The 21,876-nt window shown below is 33.7% G+C and overlaps 2 protein-coding genes across 3 annotated transcripts; one reads left to right on the forward strand and one right to left on the reverse strand.

The window, feature by feature from the left end:
* The first annotated feature begins 288 nt into the window (after positions 1-288).
* On the forward strand, positions 289-12,549 carry LOC147069442 (peroxisome assembly protein 12-like). Of its 2 annotated transcripts, XM_085950196.1 has the most exons (8): positions 289-316; positions 502-678; positions 2,687-2,795; positions 3,976-4,172; positions 5,537-5,769; positions 8,739-8,886; positions 9,343-9,428; positions 11,107-12,549. In XM_085950196.1, exons 2-8 carry the CDS (start codon positions 559-561, stop codon positions 11,213-11,215), a joined length of 1,002 nt encoding a protein of 333 aa, XP_085806322.1. In that variant the 5' UTR covers positions 289-316; positions 502-558; the 3' UTR covers positions 11,216-12,549. The 2 variants fall into 2 exon arrangements, with proteins under 2 accessions (XP_085806322.1, XP_085806321.1); XM_085950195.1 differs by having other exon boundaries at positions 307-678.
* Positions 12,550-15,021: 2,472 nt separating this feature from the next.
* On the reverse strand, positions 15,022-21,504 carry LOC147069443 (phenoloxidase 2-like). The gene is made up of 12 exons (XM_085950803.1): positions 21,373-21,504; positions 20,275-20,473; positions 19,425-19,527; positions 18,977-19,097; positions 18,523-18,728; positions 17,641-17,893; positions 17,064-17,228; positions 16,515-16,643; positions 16,221-16,417; positions 15,878-16,023; positions 15,496-15,731; positions 15,022-15,270 (listed from the first exon to the last, which is right to left on the reverse strand). Exons 1-12 carry the CDS (start codon positions 21,502-21,504, stop codon positions 15,022-15,024), a joined length of 2,136 nt encoding a protein of 711 aa, XP_085806929.1.
* Between the last annotated feature and the right edge of the window lie 372 nt (positions 21,505-21,876).

Below are 21,876 nucleotides of genomic sequence, written 5' to 3' on the forward strand. Positions count from 1 at the left end.
TTGTTCTTCTTGATCATATTTTCTTGTATAACATTAATGTATTAATTTTAATAAATACCTACCAATACAATAGTAAGTTGTTTTAATAAAATCCAAATATTGTTTCTCTGCAATAAAAACTTTTAATATTATTTTCTACATAACAATGGGTAATCAAACAACTGTTACATGATGTAATAACAACGGTATCATTACAATGATTTTAGTTAAAAAATATTTTCGGTGCGATTTTTATTTTGGTTGGTTCATGTATCCTTTAACAATATCAAAATAGATTAGTAAATAGCCATACTTTCAAATAAAAATATCCGGTAAAGTAAGTGTCAAAACAAAGTTCTATGTTTTTATATGTCTTATCAATACAATTTAACAAATGTGTTTGCAAGAAAGAATTGCTTTATTTGATAAAATAATTGTTTTTCATTGTTGTCTTTAACCTTTGATTTCACGTTTGTGCAAAAGCGAGACAATATTATAAACGTTGTTTCATTCTTTTGACAGGAAACTAACCTAAAAAAGCGGTATATTTTATTCAAGCAAATACAATAAAAAATCGCGATGGCAGCTCATGCCGCTCATTTAACGAGAACCTTAAATGACAAGCCTTCTATATTTGAAGTGGCTGCCCAAGAATCTCTACATTCGACAATACAACCAGCTTTGCGAAAAGTTGCAGAGGTAATTTTCGATGTTATGTGACAATCCATTTACATGTCATTTGGAATTCTTAATTTGAAATTTATAAATACCTACTAATTCTTTTAAGCCGCTTTGACACGATCCAAGTACGATCCAAGTTGACTTGGACCAAGCGCACTCGTATGAGACATCTTCATACTAATTATTCCTATCTAAGCTAGCTTGGATGAGTAGGACACGGTCCGAGTAGCTTGGATAGGACTTATAGGAGTAATTTGTATGAAGATGTCCCGTACGAGTGCGCTTGGATGGCACTCGGTCCAAGTGTACTTGGATCGTACTTGGACCGTGTCAACACGGCTTTATCCATAAATTACTGATAGAAAGAAAAACTTCTCTCAATGTTGTCAGAACCTAACTGCAATACTGGCAATTGGTCACTATTATAAAATATTTATGATTTCACCATGTTGTTAAAGAAAAACCTGAAAAAGGGCTCAAAAATCACATTTTAAAATGTACAAATCAAAATGTTCAGTACAAGTCGATTATCCTGGATACAGCGGCAAACACATTTTGAAAATATCCGATATACTGGATTATTTGTTAGGATAACCTAACATAACTTAACCTAACCTGAACTAACCCGAACTAACAAATAATCCAGTATATCGGCTATTTTCAAAATGTGTTTGCCGCTGTATCCAGGATAAACGTAAAGAACCAAATGTTTTTAAGTCAGAGTTGTATTTAATTACCAATAATAAACACGATTCAATTCAACCTATCAATGACAAATACAAATGCAACAGTGGCGATCGCCATTAATTATTACAAGCTAATTCCATTACTCTCGAGCCTATGTATTGCTACATTTATTGAATTTTGTGATATTAAATAAGTACCTATTTATATCATCATCAACCTGAATCAATTGGGTGCTAACTGAAGGCCTTTCCAAGGTGATTCCAATCCTGTCTGATCTATGCATTGCTTTCAATTTATCAGAATTAGTGATTTATAAACCTATTTAGGTATATCATCATTGCACTGAGTCAATCCGTTGCTAGATGTAAGCCTCTCCTAGCTGATTCCATTCCTCTTGGTCCTAAATCTGCGTTACTATATTGTTGCTATGTTGAAAATTGGTGGTATTATATACCGATTTATATTATCAAACTGGGCCAATCTACTACTGGATGAAGGCCTCTCTAAGCTGATTCCATTTCTCTCGGTCATATAAATTACGTTTCTACATTGAACAGTCGGCATTAATTGCCACCTAGCGAGACAGCTAGCTGAATGTGCCAGTTATCAAGGCCCACTAATAGTCAGGCCGAGCCACGAAACTGTAAACTTTGATGGTAGTCCTAGCATACTTCGAATGCAATATGGTATCTGTTGAAATATTGAAATAAACGGTAACAATTTGAATGAAATATGCAATCGAAAATCTTCGTTTATTACGAAAAGTTTACCGCATTGCATTAAAAAAAAATCAATAACTAGCACTACAATTGTAATTTGCAATTCAGTACCACGGCCTGAATGTAATTAGCCTTGGCTAGTTATTATAAACATACCACATTAAAGATCTACCATCGTAAGTTGGCAGCCGGTAGAATTTGAAACTAAAATTGTCTATCGAGGATAAATTTGTTATAAATGCCATTTAATTTTACAACATGTTTCTCGAATTATGGATTGCATAATATTTGTACAGAAATCTACTACCAATAAATAATTATAAATTACCATTTTTTTGTTAGTTATGGTAAAATTCTCAATGTCATACTAGCGCCCTCACTGAAATGCCAATTTATGATGGTAGATCTATAGCATGAAGTATTATCCACTACTACGAATAGTACTCCTTTAAATGAATAAACAACTAGTTTCTATATAAAGATGTGAGTTTCAAGCCATCTTTCAAGTTGTATTCGCAATATGGAAAAATGTATTTTCGCCATTTCGTTGTTCGTAGATTCACTTTCTTGGCAATTTCTCCTTCCGTTCCGTCATTTAAAATATGTAATTCTTTTTTTAGTTTATCGTATCTTGCAATCGTAGAAAATTTGGTTGGCTTCTAAAATGGTTTGACGAGATTTATCTACTCTTCAATACAGTCCTGCAGTATAATTACCTAAGGCATTATGGTGAGTCTTTTATCTTTTCCTTTTTAAATGTCACCAAATTACCTATTATAGTATTTTTTTTTGTCTATCGCTTGACAGCAGTATAAGTGTTTTATATGTCTGTCATTGTGTTAAAAACATTGCTTGCTGTTATAAATTTCGAAGTAAGTGGATGATGGTGTGGCGAGAAGATTAGTGAAGAACTGAAGTATGTGTGTTGAGAGCGGTTGCGTGTTTATTTGACGGATTGACACAAGTACAGTGATACAATGATAAAATGATAACAGCGACGTAGATATTTTTGGCCAAGGCATGATGGTACAGAGTGACAGTTCTCTACCAAGATAAAATGTGGAGTGAGATATTTGTTCAATCGTGATGGCCTATTTATTGAACTCCTCACGATTGAATAATGTTTACACTGAGTATCCCATGTCTTTGGTGAGAAATGTATTTTTACATAATAAATATTAATAACATTACTGTGGTAAAAGTTTTTATTTGCAAATGGTAATTAGATTCATGTGAAATTTGTATGCTAAAATGTATATACTAAACGGATTTTATTTTTCGCCGTCCACGTTTCATACTAAGTAAGCATTAACTGATATGCCGACGGCTTGTGAAAAATGTATATAAAAATAATTAAATAATATTTCCACGATCGATTCTTATGTCACAGATTTTGCTGACAATGCTTGTTCTCACAGGACTCGTTTATCACCAAACTATTAATAATTGTCTATTATCTAGTAATGTTATGTGCTCTTTAACTGAATAAACATCGACTACCTCATGGAATAACACACCAACTCAAAATAGGGTATTTTATGTTTTTTGTTATTTATGTTATTGTTGCATAGAAAAAAATTCCACACCAGCCAATTTTTTTTTGGATTTTTTTCTCGAAGAGCACCCAAAATATTGTTTAAAATAATACTCGTAAGAGTATAGTAGAGTTATGATTATATAAAATTTTTTGTAATATCTTAAATAACATGGAACAATAATCCACCTGTGTTGGTATCACAAGTTATTGTTATTATTTTTTAAGATATAAATTATAATTTAAATAATATTTGCATAAAATAAACGGATTTTGCTACACATTTTATTGATTGGTTTTTTTGCTCTCCTGAAAAGTTGATAATTTAGAGTTAGTGTGTTATTCCATGATACATTGAATTAAAACTCTTAACAGCGGCATCGTTTGCTGAATCCTTCTACGGCCTGCAGCGGTTTCCACTCAGATCGCAAATGTTCAATAACGGCCACCTGCCAGCCAGAGAAGAGAAGATCTCGCTATTTCTGCTAGTCGTGTTCCCATACCTCAGGCAGAAACTAGACCAGCTGGCGGAGAAGTACAAATTACAGGAACGTGATGGATTGACTCCTAAAGTATGCTTATATGTAACCTTTAAACTTTTAATTTCTCAGAAACATAACTATTAGTAAAACAATCGTACCGAATAGGACATAAACCTATATTTATGGTAATGGTTACAATACATATACAGTTGAACTTGGTTATAACGAGGAAGATGGGACCGACTGAATTTTCTCGTTATAAAAATTACACGTTATATCGTTGTATAACATTTTTCATGCCACGTTATATTTAAGCATATAACATAAAAAATCTGAAAACCATCGAAAAAATCCCCAAAACAAGCATGGCATTCATAAATTACAAAAGAAGTTGTTTATTGTAATGAGCTGCCGGCGCTGGTAGGTACCTACTGACTTCATAAAGCTTGGATTGTTTTACATACAATTTTTCAACCATATGCATGGATACTTTTTGAATGTTGTTGGCGAAAACACCGATTAGGTACTTAGACACTTAACTAGTGTCATAAACTTAATCCGATCCCGGCGGCATCGGTATAATTAACTGCCTGATCGGATTTTATTGCTTAGGATCGAAAATGTTGTTTTTAAACAATTGACAAATTAAGGGGGGACATGCTCGTCGAAGGTCAAAATTGAGTTTTTATTGTATTTTCAAACCATGATCCTGGACACTCCTTAAACATTATAGATAATCTATTTATATAATTTTGAAGCCTTATTATCCTTTATAGTTATTTTAAACATTTGATGACTGCATAAAGTATTTTTGTTACATAAAATAGTATTCTTTTAAACCTCTCGTTCTAATGTTTTAGAATATAGTCATATTTCGGTACATAACTGTGCAGTGGTGTTAAGATTATTCACGTTGATTAATTTTTAAACGCATTTATGAAACCATTAGTATAATTTATTACGAGATAATTTTTGTAAAATATTCACGATAAAAAATTATATTGATAATCTCTGTGATCCCAAATTTGACAAGAATTAGGCATTTTATTATTCAAAAAATCGGCAAGATTAACACATTTGAAGATGATTCTAAAGATACTTATTATAAGCTATGTCTTTGACCATTTAAGTGTGATAAACATCTTATGCATAATGATTGCTTTATAATAATTATTGACCTAAGAATAAGGTAGTGTTTTTTTGAAATACGCCATTTCTTTTGTCATTCCCTAGTGGTTAAGCTACAACATACGGCCGTAGCCATAAATTGACAAACTATAATTAAAGTAGGGAGTAAAATTATGTTAACGGTTATGTTATTTTGACAACATTATAGATAACTGAACTGAAGAAACTGATATTATGATAAATTTATACCTGATCAATTGACTATAGGTTTCATCATGATGCTATCGTAACTGAGTCATCACTTTGATTATCTTTTGTTTTTTCAGAATTGGAAAGGCATCTATCAAAAGCTGCTTGTCAAAATTCATGCATCGTTCCACTTTCTATATGAATCGGTCTGCATGATTCAATACTTGGCGTACATGTCAGGTAGATCCGTCAGTCACTCGCCACTGCTAAAAATCGCGTCACTCACCTTAAACTACCAACCTAATAATACCGGAATTGAAGATAGAACGTGGTCGGATTTCTTTGGCGATTTGAGGAGTGGTAATATCAAGTAAGTCAAAATCAAATATGTCGAAAAAACTTATAGAGACGGAGCCTGAATGTGTGAAATTGTGGTCTTCTGATCTAATGATTAGGTTAGCTACAAGTGACTGCATTGCAGGTTCATTTGAAGAGAACTTCACACTAATTGTACAATGAGATTTGTTTGCCAATTTTCAGGGCCAAACACAGGCATAAAACGTCTCGTGGAGAGATACTCCCTTGTCAGTTTTATATAGACAGCCAAAAGCAATACATTGACCATTATTATCACCTGAAACGTTGATAAAAGCATAAGTAGGTTATGTAAACAATACAACAGATTTCAAACCAGAATGGGAGTCACAATTTTGTTTTTGGGGGTGGCAATAGAAGAAGAATATGAATACAATTGTTCGATTCGTCTTTAAAATTCCTGAAATGAAATACCTATAACACCCCTATCTAGAGTTCAAATTCTTAGGTCAAAATGCATATTACGTAACTTTAAGTTATTAACAATTAATCCAAAGATGTAAAAGATACTGTGTAGCACTTTTCGCTCCTCTAAGCCCAACATATCCTCTATGGTTTCCGAACCATACATGACAAATTAATGTTTTGTACAAGTAGCAATTTCAATTGTCGGTTCAATGCCATGAAACACAGCACCTTCATTGGACTGAAACGACATTTACTGCCTGGCACAATAGTCTTTTATTAATTTCAATTTCTAGTCTACTCTCACTTTTAACCCTTTATAGGGCAAAACATTTTTTTTCTTCATTTCAAACCGATCTCTATCATTTTACATCAGATATTTAATATCTTAAAACAATTTCAATATAAAAATAAAAAATATCTATCAGAATTTTGGAAAATTTATTTAATTTAATTTATGATGGTTTTTTTTATCAACCAGTGCCCATTCAGGTATTTTTTTTTGATATATTTTTTTCAAATAAAATAAAGAAATAATGGTTGTACATATTATTTATTTAATCATAAGAAAATTTACAATTCGATTTAATTTTTTTTTACACCCATTTACTTAATACTTTTCAAAACATAGTATGCCAAGCGGCAAGTTACATTGCTTACAAAAATAAGATGTGCGTTTTGGCTCTCTAGCCGTACTACAATAAGCACATTGATAACTTTTTTTCTTGGATTTACTCATGATGAACTGAAACAAAAATAAAACATATTATCGTAACAGTACCTACCTACCTACAACATTACCATATTACGATATGACCGAGAAAAATGGAGTATGATGGGGGAGGCCTTCATCTAGCAGTGGATAGACCTCGGCTGATGATGATGATGTTACTTCTAAAGGCTTCTAAGGCGCTAAAGATGTTGGGCTTTGTCTTGCGTACTTCCCTTTGCGTCTTTTCGGATGTTATGGTACTAAAAATTCTCTATAACTCCTTAGTTAGAAGCAGACTTGAGAGTGGGTCTATCGTTTGCGCCCCGCATTAGTTGAAGTACGACATTATGGTGGAGAGTCCAAAAGAAATTTTTAAGACTCCTTTACTTTCGGCTGTATGGATATTATTCGTGATTCTATCGGACTGATTTTCTCTTAGGGATGCTTACATACTGTAGCTTAAAATTTAGAAGGGATCTTTATTTAGCTACATATTTTTTCAGACTTATATGCGGCGTTAATGTGAACTCTGCCATTCTTGGTGGTGTTGGCTTGTGTGTCTCTGATAATTACCTTAGGAATCGAGGGCATCCGTTGTTTGTTCTCCCACGGTGCAGAACTAACCTGCCATTAGTAATGCCAATTGGGAGGGCAGTAACCATGTTTAATTAAATTGTTTCGGATATTGATATATTCCACTTACGTGAGGGTGAATTTAGGTGGACGTTGTTTTATAAGTTTTTAAGATAGGGTCTATCAAAGTTCATTCTGTGTGCTGCCATCTACTTTTATTTTGTTACTTATTTTATTTATTTTCTTATTTTATTACTTATTCTCTGTATTTTTATTTTTAAAAATTAATAACACTTATTTTATGTCATGTCATGAACGCTTTGAATTTATAATTTGTTATGTTCATTATATGTAAAATAAATAAATTTGATTTGATTTGATTCTACAGTAAAATATAATACAATGCAATACAGTCCCATGAAAGTTGCGATATTGATAGTAATTGAGTATTTTAGCATTCAATTGATGCACAACTAACAAAAAAACACCATTTCTTCACGGATATTTTGAAAACTTTTCCGATCCCAAATATTTTGAGTAAAAATAAAATATATTCATGATAGTATACTATATTCACAATAAAATATACCTATGCACTGCTGCCTAAACCGCTTTTTTATGTTTAAAATAATTCTAGAAGTCAGTCGTGCAAATTGAAAATTTGAAGTTATATATTTCCCGCTTGAAAAAAGAATGATGAAATGAGTAAATAGACTACTTGTTTCATCATTCTATTTCCAATTAAAGTTCCAAGTAAAAAATATAATGTAAATCGATAAATAAATGCATAATAAATAATTATGTACATACCTTTTTTTCACAAAACAAAATATAAATGGGAAAAAAATGACTTGCAAAGTCAAGTGTCACTCGCGAATCCGTCGAGTCGTGACCGCAAACGCGCAATGGCCGATACATCGACCAATCGTTGAATTAATGTTTTGCGAGCGCTTGACGTACACTTCATATTAGATGGTTTATTTCGTAACCAGAGAACGTTCTCGACAACGTCTTGAAGCACTAAGATTGATATTTCCATGTTTAGTGTATGACTTATAGCTCATAAATGCGGTGGTCGATAAATAAACCGTTTTTGACCTTTGCCTTATAAAGGGTTAATGGAGAACCCCGGGTACAGGAAATTGTTGACGTTTACACGTCCCTGAAAGTATCACAAAATCTCTCCGACCCTCTGGATGCAACCATTAACGGAGACTCCTAGTGTGCTGGCATTTCATCAAAATCCACAAATACTTATAATATTGATTTTTCAGTTCTGCCAGAGTGACTTTTGGAATGGTCGGAACTGTAATAGTGCGTTCCATGGAAATCGGAGCGTTCTTCATTCAATTCCTCAAGTGGTGGGAAGATAGAGGGCCGCACATGGAAGCCACCACGCTGCCCATCCCAGAGCCTCCGAAAGTAAATATTATTACACATTTATCTAAATACGTACTACATACTTATGTGCAGAGAAAACCATATAAATCACTATTTGTTTTTACATATTATGAGGTACCTATCTATTTCAATATACCAATATGTACACAGTTCATGGTAAATAAAGGTTTTAAGCTTAAATGATTGGTTTTAATGTCAAATTCTTTTTAATTTACCTACGGATTTTTATTATTATTACCACTTGTTTTTATCATTTTAATTTACTGGTTTATGTAGCAATTTAATTATCATTGTAAAAAATTACACTCGTTTTTGTTAGATTGTACAAGTTATAGATAATTACATTTAAATGTGTACGTATTATATGCTAGATTTTGACCATTTTTAGGCTTATCGATTTTGATAAATAAACGGCTCAACTGCTTTTCTTTTTATTACTTGATTACGTTGTACATTAATGATTGACTATTCCAACAGGCGGACATTCGAGCATCGCAATACATGAACAGGTGTCCAATATGTCTACAGACTTGGAAAATACCAACAGCATTGCCAGTATCGGGGTAAGATATTTCCTTAATATAAATATTTCCTTAGGGCCTAGAATTAGAATTTTTTACTTTCCAAATAGAATACCGAAGTTATATACAGGTGTCCGATATGTCCACAGACTTGGAAAATACCAACAGCATTGCCAGTATCGGGGTAAGATATTTCCTTAAGGTGATGATACATCAGTGAAACGGCAAATAAATTTCAACTATAGGCGCAACGAAATTTTGGACTCGCTCGCATTCTGAGAGAGAACGTCGAGCTGGAAACTTTCTTTTGGTCACTTTGTTTCGTGATGGCGACGGGCGGATTAATTCTTAAATCGTGTAAAGATGACTAAAAACGTTACCCATTTACTTTAAAAAGAAAACATGTCAATGAATATATTATTATTGTTACTAATAAAATAATAAACAGAACATAAAATGGACGTATGTTGGATTTATATGACAAATTATATTTTGTTTGGCATGCGTCATTTGCACCCGCGACCTGCAATCCGCGCATCGCCTAGCCACGATCTTTTTAGACCATGCCTCAACTGAGGTACAACCTTAATATAAATATTTCCTTAGAGCCTGATGCATAGAATACCGAAGTTATATAAAACTACCTAATTAAGAACGATGAAAGTAGAATGACAGATAAACAAAACAGTGACTAACATGGCAATGTTGCTTCCCGCAATTAGGCGTAATGCACACTGAAATTTATCTCAACATGAACATAGCCATAAACCATAACTGCCTGCCATGTTGCAAGTCTCTCCCTCGCACACAGCCATGACAATGATGTAACGCAATATTCTTCTCAAAATGAATAAATGTCATTGTGTATCAGACAAAGATACAGCGATTTTGTATTGGCGTTTAAGAGAATAAGAAGGCGGAAATATTGGGTATGATATGATCGCCACCGTTTAACATTCTTGCTCTATCATGATCTGACACTAACAGGCCCCCCGGGATGGCGTGACATTTAGATTAAGACATATTCAAGTTACTCCCGAGACAAGAAAATATATATATAAAAAAGAAATATTTTCAAGCTGATTTCATTTATTTTAAGCATACCAACATCTAATAATTGCTTTACTGAATGGGTATTTTATCAGATGAATTTAAAATGGTCAGATGAAAAATCAGAATGTGTTCTATTAAGTTAATAAAATCGGAATTACTTGTACAATTCAACATGTGCTGAAAGAAACTCTTAAGGAAGTAAAATCTTCAGCCAAATCAGTACAAATTGGCGAGTGTCGAAAAAAATATTGTTTAATATTATTATTTTGATAGTTAAAGAATTTTGTAGTTTATGATGTGCCATTTATGATTATAGAGATGAGCATTTGAAATATTGAACTAAGTTTTTTAGGTTGTCCCGCTTTTTGCTCCCAAATCCCGATTTTTTTATTTCACATGGTAAAAATTTCGACTTGGTAAAATAATTATCTGGCAACGCTGATTAAGTTACATAAGTTTTATGAATGCAAGGAAAAGGCATAGACAAATTCGATGTGTTGCAGTCGAGACGAGTTTTTATGTACAACCTAGCGAGTGTTACCATCAACCTTAATAAACTCTATTTTTTTTATTCCTGGGGATGGTCCGGACGCGAAAACCCCCCCTTGAGTGTGCTACTCTACAATACACTGGTTCGTAGGTACAGATATAAATATTTTTATTCCAGGTATGTCTTCTGCTACAAGTGCATAGTGAGACACCTGAACGACGACAGCCGATGTCCAGTCACTAAGTACCCGGCCCGCATAAGTGATTTAACAAGAATTTACACTTAAAATACTAATGGAAAGTGGAAAAATACTCAATTATCATGTTTGTGGGTGTTATAAATGTAAGAATTATTGTTCCTGTTCTGACCAGAGCTGTGGAACCCCTACATGTTTTAAAGGTTGGGTTCAAATGAAAAAAATCATAACGGGTTCATTTCTGGTTCGGTTCCCTGCTCCGGTTATAACAAGAGTTCTCGAATACTTCCTGATTCACATTTGATATGTGAATAAAAGCTTTATGTTAATTGCATACATTCCTATTAAATTTAACATTTTTATTCATGAATGAATATTTTTTTTATGGAAATTTCATGAGGGAATATCAATGAGAAAAATGTAACTACATTAGGGGTTGTCTATCTATAACGTCACGCCCCAAGAGGAGGAGGTTTACTATTTATGATGGGAGGTTAGAGGGGTTGTAGAAAAACCAACAAAGTAGACTCATTTTTTTAAAGAATAAATCGTCACTGTTCTGGCAAAAGACACTAATTCGAAAAAATTACATATTGAGTTAGTTATACTAAAATGTTCATTATTTCAAACTTTACCGTCTGGAAACCTTCTTAATAAATAAGCAGTCTTTATTTTAAAGTCATCCTTTTTACAAATACTTAATAAACTCACATGATAGACCATTTCAAAGATTTTAACAACTTCAATGTCAAATTACTCAAAACTAGTATTGTCCAGTTAGTGTGTTCTGCCAGAACAGAGACGAAATGGTTTCTTTTTTAATGAATTGGGGGCGGGGATTCAAAAATATCACATGTTTTTGTGATGAAGTGTGATGATGAGGGGGGCAGTGGCGAGGGGTGGAGGTAGGGTGTTAAGATTCAACATAAAAAGTGTACACTAAATTTGTATATACATAAATCTAAATGCTTCGACGGTTTCCAAGGTAATAATAAATAACTTACTTTATCCAGTGATTATGTTTATATCATAAAAAGTTTGTTAGCTAGTTTTTGGAGGTGTTAAAACCTACTATGTGACAAAATTGTTATTTATGGGAGTTAAAAAATTGTTCAATAACCACAAATATGATACAATTAGTCTGTTAATCACTTGATCTCTCTAAATAACATGTCATCGAGTATTTGTAATAGTTTCGATATGATTACTACATACATAAATTGGAAGTATTACAGTCTAGCATTACTACAGTCTATTACAGTGAGCATGTTTAATTGGTGGTTTCTACTATTATTAAAAATAACATATTGACAAAATTATCACATCACAGGTTTTAACAGCTTGATAACAATCTGTAAAATAAAATATGTTCGGGTAGTTTTATATTTTATTAAATAACATTTAAATAAACAATTTTTGATTTATTTCTTGTCATTTTAACACTGAGTTATTCAGAAACTCTTATTGTATCTGTGTATTATTTTAATTCTAACACTTGGCATTATGAAGAATGAATTTAGAGAGACAGTCAGCACTTTTGTGTGTAAACAGTTATCATGGCGATAGTTTAATTTATACGTTATTGCTTGCGGTAAATCCATGCATGTGTACAGGTGTATAATGACCGTATATAAAATTTTTGTCACCGCTGTAATAATGTAATGTGTAAGTCAAATATCATTAATGTATCACATAACAGGTAAGATCTGATGGTTTGGACAGGAAACAAGTAAGAGTGGTCACAGCGATACAACAGGCGCAATCTAAACACTGTCGGCTATAGCAACCATAGACAATAAATATAATAGCCTACTTCTTGCACAGGGGATGAAGTGGGATCTGCCCACCTTCAATCTTAAGCTTAAAGGTTGTTTTTTAATTAATTGGTTGTGTTTGTATATTATTAAATTGGTTTTGCAGTGATCTACTCGTAAGTAGAATTGATTGTTTTTACCGAAATGCAATAATGACCGACAATATATGTCATCATTCAACATTGTGTTGGCATTTTAACAAATGAAGCATATCAAATAATTGAAACAAATAGGTTATGTTTAAAATAATTATATATTTATTAAAATTAGATCATTTCAAGAAACAAGCGGGTGGTCGGTTTAAATCTAATATTATTCAATTACATTTTTAATTTTCATTGTCATAAATATTCCATACAACAAATTTCAAATCAGAATACAATAATAATGTGTGGGTTGTGAACAGAAAGAATTTAAATATAAGTACATAGACAATTTTTAATCAAATTTTAAACATAGGATAATAAAAAAATTACATCTTGTTAAAGAACTGTGCTGAAAGTTAGCATTTGTATTCTTAACAGCAAGTGAATTGAATTTATAAAAATATAGCTTGTACATGTACGATAACACTATTATTTTAAAGACAGGGCTTTTTTAATTAAAAATTAGTATTTTTTGTGTAGGTAATTTAACAGAAAGCAGTCAATCCCTTGACTGATGTGCTAGCATTCAGGTCCAAAAGGTTTCATATTGGTTCTGCGTAGAATCGAAACAATCAATGATATTAGAAAATTATCAAAAATACAATAATATGAACTTTATGGCTATAGATAGGTCGGTATTTGTTAAAAAACTGGATTTATCAAACTGGCAATTATTAATTGTTTTCATTTTAGTTTCTGATTTATTAAATTGTGATAATTTAAATTTAGAAATTTCTTGTGTGAGCTATAGAGTAAGTCTTGAAAAAATATTAATGAACAGGTTTTTAAACTAATCATTTCATTTGTTACAAATAAATTAATATTCATTATTGATTATCGGATAAACCTATTGAGAAAAAAAACCTTACCTGAAATCGGTTGTTCTAAACATTTCTACTGGGATATTTTGGGTGACTGGCTTGGAAGCTCTGACAGACAGATCAAGTGACCGAGTAAGCCTATGAAAAATTCATGGCATTATTCTATTGACAAATTTAGTATATTTATTGTTAGATACGGGATAATTCATTGGAAAGTCACTATATTAAAAAATGAGTGAAGTAGGCATATGATTAATGTGCAGAAAAAGATTTATGTAGGTAACTTGCCCATTTTTTTTTTTTTTGAAATAATTAATTTTCATGATAAAACTGAATGCCATAAATCTAAATTAAAAAAGTATAATTCTACTGTCTTGAATTTTGAATAAAGAATTTTGAATTAAATAAAATTACTGTCAACAAATTGGAAGATTTGATTACAAGAAACAAGAGTTATTATCAAAGATGTTGAAACCTCCTGTAGAGATAGAAAGAGTTAAATGTATGAAATTGAAGAAAAAGGGACCATTAAGGACATATGAAATTAGCTACAAGTGACTGCATTGCAAGCTCTTTTGAAGAAAACTTCACACTTCTACTATGTCAATTATTTGCCAATTTGCAGAGCGTAAAAAAAGACAATCTGTCACTGAGTAGATAAGCCCCTAGTAATACTACACTTTATATTACAGCATTATGATTTAGTTGAAAAATTCTATAAAATTTGTGTAAAACTCTATATAACTGCACTCGAGTAAGTAATCACATTGAACATTAAAAAAATGGCCACCATATTGCATGAATAATAAAATCGTAATGGCAACTGAGCGATGTTCATGTTCGTGATGCTTATCAACGAAACGATGCTTCATGCGTTTGCTAAATAAATTCAAATGTCATGACAGAAATAACGTATAAGGATCCTTCTATTTGTACAAAATTTTTTTTGATTATTATGAAGTTGATGATAATATAATTTAAACAAAAATTGAATGCCATAAAAATAATAAAAAAAATATACTGTGTACTGTCATTAATTTTAAATAAAGAATGCTAATATCGGATAATGTTGTGAGGATGAAAAATTGCAGGCAGTTTCAATCATTATGAGTGAGTTACTTCTTGGCAGTTCTCGTGACGGCAGGCGCGGACGGTGCCTTGGCCGGCACGGTCCTCTCTGTAAACTTGATCTTGGTCTCGAAGAGCTTCATGTTGTCTGTGAGGAAGTTCTCAATGTAGGTGACTCCGTCGCGGGGTGCCCTGTCGAATGGGTAGCCCATGGACTTGGTGTCAGGATAACGACGATCCCGCAGGCCGCAGTAACTGGCGGCGTCAGCACATTCACCTTCTTCGTCTTGGTCAATCTGAAAGAATTTGGGAGGTAATTAGAAGTTGAATAGATGGATTGTACCGCATTTTGTGCCCTTAAACCAAATATGCATATTATTATGTTATTGAAAAAACAATAACATTCAACCAGACATTAAATGACGTTTTTCAAACGTATATAATATTATTTTCAACACTAAGTATCATAACATTCTTAAATGTTGTCAGTATAGAATAAAAAAAATATCATTATTAATCACCTTGTCAGTAGTGTGATCCGAAATCATCACGAACACATAAACGGGCATGCCCTCTGGTTTTCCCCTGGGAACAAGCATGTTATGTGGCCATCCGCAGCCGCAGAAGTTGAACTGAGCCTCCTTCTCCGATCCTGCTACACCACGGTCTTCATCCAGGTTGCGGTACGTCCTCTCGAATGGGATCGTAACCGAGGAGTCGATAGACTGACGGGTAATGGTGTTAATGCCGGGTTTCACTGCAAGTTTTAATTCAGATTATTCTTTATATGCATAAAATATGAAACATTCACAAGAAAGTATGTATTTGAATATGAAACAGGGTCGCAAACATTATTTTGAAATTCAACTGTATTGTTGAAAATATTATGATTTCAAAGCTTACATGACACGACGAATTTGTCCATTTCAACCATCAACTGCGACATCTCCCTCATCAAGAATGGCTGCCCTCTCTCGTTATATTTGGGGCCCATAAAGATGCGGCACGTTCCCATCTTTTCAGCGTTGGTCTCATTGTTGACATCAAAGCTGAAAGCATACATTATTTTCAATAGTTATATTTTTATCGTGATTTACAAATGAATATAAACCATGAAAATTAACCGCCCCCCTGCATTTGGTAGACTTTCAAAAAGTCAATCTAGCAACTCAATGCTGACGATTATTATTTTGAGAATTCATTAATAAGAATAGAATGCCTTGTTTCCCGTGTGTATATAACTCACTTGTATGTGAATGCTTCGTGTTGTAAATGGGTGAATCGGGCAAATACGGAGCCTCTCGGAGTGAAGTCCATACCACGGGAGAGATTGATGTCGCTCTCCTGCCAGAAGGTCTGGAACGTGCTGGCATCTTCTCCCTTGTACGCATCGCTGTTCAGTTTAATGTCCAAACTCTTGACCTTGACTCCCGCATAATCCAGCTGTGAATAAATGAAAAAACAATGTATTATGCAGATACTGGCATTTGTTTGGGAAAAACAATATGATAACTGAAAAAATTTGGAAATGCAATCTTACCCTCTTGGCGGAGTATCTTGGCAGACTTCCCTTGAATCGCTGGAAAATGTCATCGAGATACGCATGCCAACGGTAGAAAGCAGGATCACGCATAGCTGTTGCAAAGTCACCCATCACTCCAAACGATTCCTAAAATTAATAACAATAAATAATGTTTAACAATTAGACTGATTAGAAGTAATCACGTTTATCTGATTACAGCCACTGGTAGGTGTATGAACCCAACAGTGGTTGGTAGAGGTCACAGCCATAATTCAGGTATTCATATCAGTACAAGAAATATAGTCTGCATCGTGTGACTGCTACCAGTAGCATCCAAAAGTGTCTGCTGTAGTCCTTGGTCAATATTTCCCATAATTCTTTACACATTGCAACTAAGTGTTTATTAAATTTTTCACGTATCGAAAACTTGTTTTAATACTGACATTATCAGTGATTGTATCGGTGACTAGTCAAGCTATACTGGGTACTTATGGCTCTTGAAGGGGTCATCAGTTTCTACCAATACTAGGTCAATCCTCAAAGTATAAGAATGATAGCAATATTTACCAAATGCAGATGCTGCGGATCGTGAGAGAAAGCAAGTAGCACATGTCCCATGTTGTGAAGATCTCCATACAGGGCTCTGTTAACCGTCAGTGTCGATGACTCCACAATATCTCCGAGGACGTCAATGCCCTCTTGTTCACTCAGAACGACTCGTGTACCATCAGGCTGAAATTGTTTTAAATTCAGATTATTTAAATATTTTTTATATTAGCAGGTTGTTGTGATACATTCAACAACAGATCTGTGGGACAGGGGCAAAAGTTTTTACATTACATTTTAACAAAAATAACATTTTAATTCTACGAGTACTAATTATCCTCTTTTATGGGAGTAATTGATTTTGTCATAGCATGTCAAAACATGTCAGAGCATACGTAATCAATACTTATTTGATATAAATAAGTAATATCAATGAACTTCTATGTTACAACATTTTCGAAACTCCGATGAAATCATGCAATTATCTCAGCTGCATTAAAACTTACACAAGTAGTTTTGTCCCAGAAACAAAGAACAAATATGTCGTCCCATTTTAGACAAAATATCTCAACATGACACATGACATTTCTTTACACACCTTGACGACAAATCCTTCTTCAATTGCTTCCATGATTCTGTCCCTCCACCTCTCAAGATCAGCCACATCCAACCGGATGTTATCCACCTCCCTAATGACATCCTGAAGAACAGTATTGTCGGCGCGCGCCGGCCATCCTCTGCCAGCAATGTGGGAATCCAGCTTAGAGAAGTAGCCTTCGATGATCGGTTCGCGGAGATTGCTCAATCGTTTCACACGGTTCAGGTTGACTGACATACGTTCGAAATTGTATCTGAAAACAAAGAATGTTATATAGTAAAATTTTCACTACCGAATAGCCGTTTCAAAAGTCAAATACTGTTATATTTAACCGGTTTTAGCGAGTTTTCTCACTCTATGACGCCGTGTTCGACAGGCCGCACATACAAATTTCGCAAGTTATCTCGTCCGACTATAAACTCAAATTACTAGCCACTGTCGATTGATTTGCATAATCTAAAAAATTAATCACACAGTGACATCTGTTTGAATAATTATGTAATACTACGACTCAAATTATCGGTATTACAGCGATTTTAGTAAGAGCTCTACATTCAATGTGTGTCATTAAAAATCTGCGTCCTGTCAGATACTGCCATAGTAATAATATCATGAGGCATAAAAACTCAATAAACATTGTATGAAATGTTGGCTTATAATTTTATGGGATTATAGACACGTGTCCTTTCTACACGTCTCAAAAAATTAAGTTAATTCACATTCACTAAATATTTATTAATTTGAAATTTCATTAACTATTCGAATTACAGCAAATTTTGAATTATTATTTGCAATTTGTCTGTAAAAACATAGACAAAGTAATCAAATTCATAGTTGAGTGAAGGACTGAAACGTGTGATATTAGTGAAATAAATGTTTTACCTAGCAAGAACCTGGTGGTGCATGTAATAGAACAATTCTCCTCTCCTGTCTTTAGCCACGATGGTCCTGTCGGTCACATAGTTGGGGTACACCAGATGCCAATGCCAGTGGTGAAGGTTGATGCCCAAATCCTCACGGAAGTATGCCACTCGGTGTTCAATGTTGGTATCTGAACCGGTGTTGTCACGGGGCACTTTAATCGGCTCCTACATAGTATATAAACATCAATATGAACATATTCCTAGCGATCAGGATAATACATAGTTTTACATTCTACATAGTTTACTGTGAAATGTTCTAATAAGTGTTTTGACATCATTCTATTTGCGTGTTGATTCAATCGATATATTAAGTACCTACCTAACAAGTTTTGTATCTTTGGATGGGCTTGCCAGTTCGTGTATTAAAAATAAAGGAATATTTAAATAAGATTAAATGTTTTGAAATTAATTACCCAAGTTCCTTTGGGTCCAACGGAGACCTCAGCCCTAGCCTTTACAAGGGTTCGGCTGTCAACGTACTTATCCGGGAAGGTCTCTATGAAATTGGGCAGGTAGATTTTCTTCGTGTCAGCCCTGAAAAAAAGTGATTTTAATATTTATCTACAGTACAAAATTCTTTTTTACCATGGATCTAAACACATAAATAGTGAGTTCACACCCATAACCAATAGATCAAGATACAAGATCTTTATGACTTCTGCTTTACAATGGCACAACAGTTATTAACTTAAATATACGCATAGTTATTGGTTAATTTCGTGCAGGTGGCTAAATTGGTCAAGCACATTCGCTGAAATCAGTTGCATGTGGACCCAGCACTTATATTTTTTCAAGATTGTTTCTATTAGGTGTTTCCGAATTATGTGATTTAAATATAAACAATAGACAATAATTAATTACCTATGCAACATGGCCACAGACAAGGAGTAGTTGTACATAGCTGCATTGATCCTCGGACGAGCGTACACAGCCCACGACATCAACTCATCTCCGTCACGAGCCGCTGAAAAGTTTTTAAAGACAGTTCGTAAAATATTTCAATAACAAAAGAATGATTTTCAATGGTTTGCAGATTAGCAATCGATACACGTCTATAGATGGATGTATATTTGATGAAATTTTTCGCAGAGTAAAGCTAGGCTGGAGTGCTTTTGGCCGCCTGAATAATGTCTTCAAAAGTGACCTACCACTGTGCCTAAAGCGCAAAGTGTTCAACCAGTGCGTGCTTCCTGTTATCACATATGCGTGTGAAACATGGACCCTAAGTAAAAGAGAGATCCAGAAACTTAGAGTAGCACAACGTGGTATGGAGAGGTTCATGCTGGGCATAACGCGAAATGACAAAAAGAGGAATCAGTTTATAAGGAAGCAGACAAGGGTTTGCGATGTAATAGAGTTTATTAAAAGCCTTAAATGGAGATGGACAGGACTCATAGCTCGAAGAAGAGACAATCGTTGGACAAATCTAGTCATCCAGTGGTATCCAAGAAGTACAAAACGTCTGCAAGGTAGACCTAGAGACCGCTGGATCGATGAAATGATAAAGTTCTGCGGAAGTACGTGGCAACGCAATGTACAGGACCGAGAGAAGTGGAAGCAGCTTGAATAGGCCTTCATCCAGCAGTGGATAGACTCAGGCTGATGATGATGATACATTACATAATCAGTTTGCAGTAATAGTTGAAAAAGTATGTATTTAAAATGTTACTTATAAAAACATTGCTAAAAAATAGGTCTGTGTGTTACTTACCCATGAATATATCAATAAGCTTGGCAGCCATCTTCTTGTGCTGCGGTATGAAGAGAGAGAAAGGACTCATGAGTCCCAGCTGCCTCGGGAAAGACAAGTCTGGTTTCCGGACATTGGAGATATCCAAATGGACTGCGTCCGGATTTTCCTTGTCGAAATTGGTGGCTAAGGAAGTCACCGCATCTAGGTCGCCTTGCAACTGAATAATTAAGAACATCAGGAATTTTATTCCAGAATGGCTAAAAATTTAGTAACTATATAGGTCATAGTTACAGGTATAATACTATTTCCGTGTATGGCATGATGTTGTATGTTGATAGGTATGTCTAAAAACATCTATTCTCATGGCAGCTATTTGTACGTTTGGCTTTCTGTGATATGTCAGATTATTATGTTTTTGGATAATTAAAATTTTAGTAAAATGCTTGTAAATTCTTAACAAACTAAAATTTAAAAACATTCCTGATTTACCACAGAATACCAACCTTACAAATAGTTGCCCTGAGAATGAATGTTTTTAGACTTATCAACATATTCAAACACGAATTTTAATGGCAGTATTAATCATAAACAAATGTTAAAAGAAATCGGAGAGAAGATGGAATTTATTATACATGGAATATAAGAAAACTTAATTTCCGGAAATCTCTTCTTCTCTGTCGTTCCCACATGACTGACTACCTTGAAATTCTGTCATATTCTGAGATAACAAGACTTTCCACACCTCTCAATCCTCTGCTTCTCTCATGGCAGTGGATCAAATTGCTTTACATAGGGTTTAATTGAATTTAAAAAAAACTAACTAATACCACCTACAATTATTTGTATTCTAAGTTCAATGAAAACAAATAAGTATGAGTGACAAAGTTTGGTGTGCACTATTTATGTCAGATCTCTACAACCTACTTCCACCTTTCGTCACTGATATGAAGACAGTACAGTATTTCAAAACTATAGAAAACAAACTGAAACATAATACTTTAATTATGTACGGACTTAGTTACAAAGATTTTTAAAGTAATTTTATAATAGGTCAAACAAAATTTATCAAAGCATTAATTGAAATATTTAAATCGATTGAAAATAAATAAAACTCACCAAATATTCAGTCGGGATGTTCAAAATGGTTTCATCGTCACCCTTGGGAGTGAAGATGGGTTCAGTAGGCCTGTCGAACAACAGAAGAAGATCTTTCAAATTCTTTTCCTTAGACACTGCCTTGGCTGCCATTTTGAAAGAGAGCTGAACGATTCAACGAAACGCTGAATTTAGCAAAACTTAAACTGTTTGAAGCACAGAAAGCTTATGATACCATTGTCTGTGATTTGAAAGTATTTATATTAAAATCAAACCATTGAATTGCATGGGAAATTTTTGCACACTGTAGACTTTAACATTTTTTGCTTTTAGCACTAAATCTCATTTGACCACAACTTTTGTGCTAAATTACTATCATTGTTTGTTTATTTTTTGGAGCCCTTACAGTTTCTTATCTGAGTTAAGATTAAGATAACTGATAAGGGATGTAAACCATTTAGTTGATAAGGTTGTTTTGTATAACATTTAACACTAATTGTTTTTTTTTCCTTTCTTTTACACCTA

This window comes from Rhyacophila brunnea, unplaced genomic scaffold (genome assembly GCF_057557595.1).
Source record: "Rhyacophila brunnea isolate RB1 unplaced genomic scaffold, BYU_Rbru_1.0 scaffold_23, whole genome shotgun sequence".
Classification (NCBI taxonomy): domain Eukaryota; kingdom Metazoa; phylum Arthropoda; class Insecta; order Trichoptera; family Rhyacophilidae; genus Rhyacophila; species Rhyacophila brunnea.

Bases quoted from the DNA above. Each gene is read 5' to 3' on its own strand.
- LOC147069443 (XM_085950803.1), bottom strand. From the start codon at position 21,504: ATGGCAGCCAAGGCAGTGTCTAAGGAAAAGAATTTGAAAGATCTTCTT. The intron at 20,474-21,372 runs GTGAGTTTTATT...TTAATTATTCAG, and splicing joins ACATCCCGACTGAATATTTG to TTGCAAGGCGACCTAGATGC. The intron at 16,024-16,220 runs GTGAGTTATATA...GTATGCTTTCAG, and splicing joins CACGAAGCATTCACATACAA to CTTTGATGTCAACAATGAGA.
- LOC147069442 (XM_085950196.1), top strand. From the start codon at position 559: ATGGCAGCTCATGCCGCTCATTTAACGAGAACCTTAAATGACAAGCCT. The intron at 679-2,686 runs GTAATTTTCGAT...TTCTTTTTTTAG, and splicing joins CTTTGCGAAAAGTTGCAGAG to TTTATCGTATCTTGCAATCG. The intron at 8,887-9,342 runs GTAAATATTATT...CTATTCCAACAG, and splicing joins CCATCCCAGAGCCTCCGAAA to GCGGACATTCGAGCATCGCA.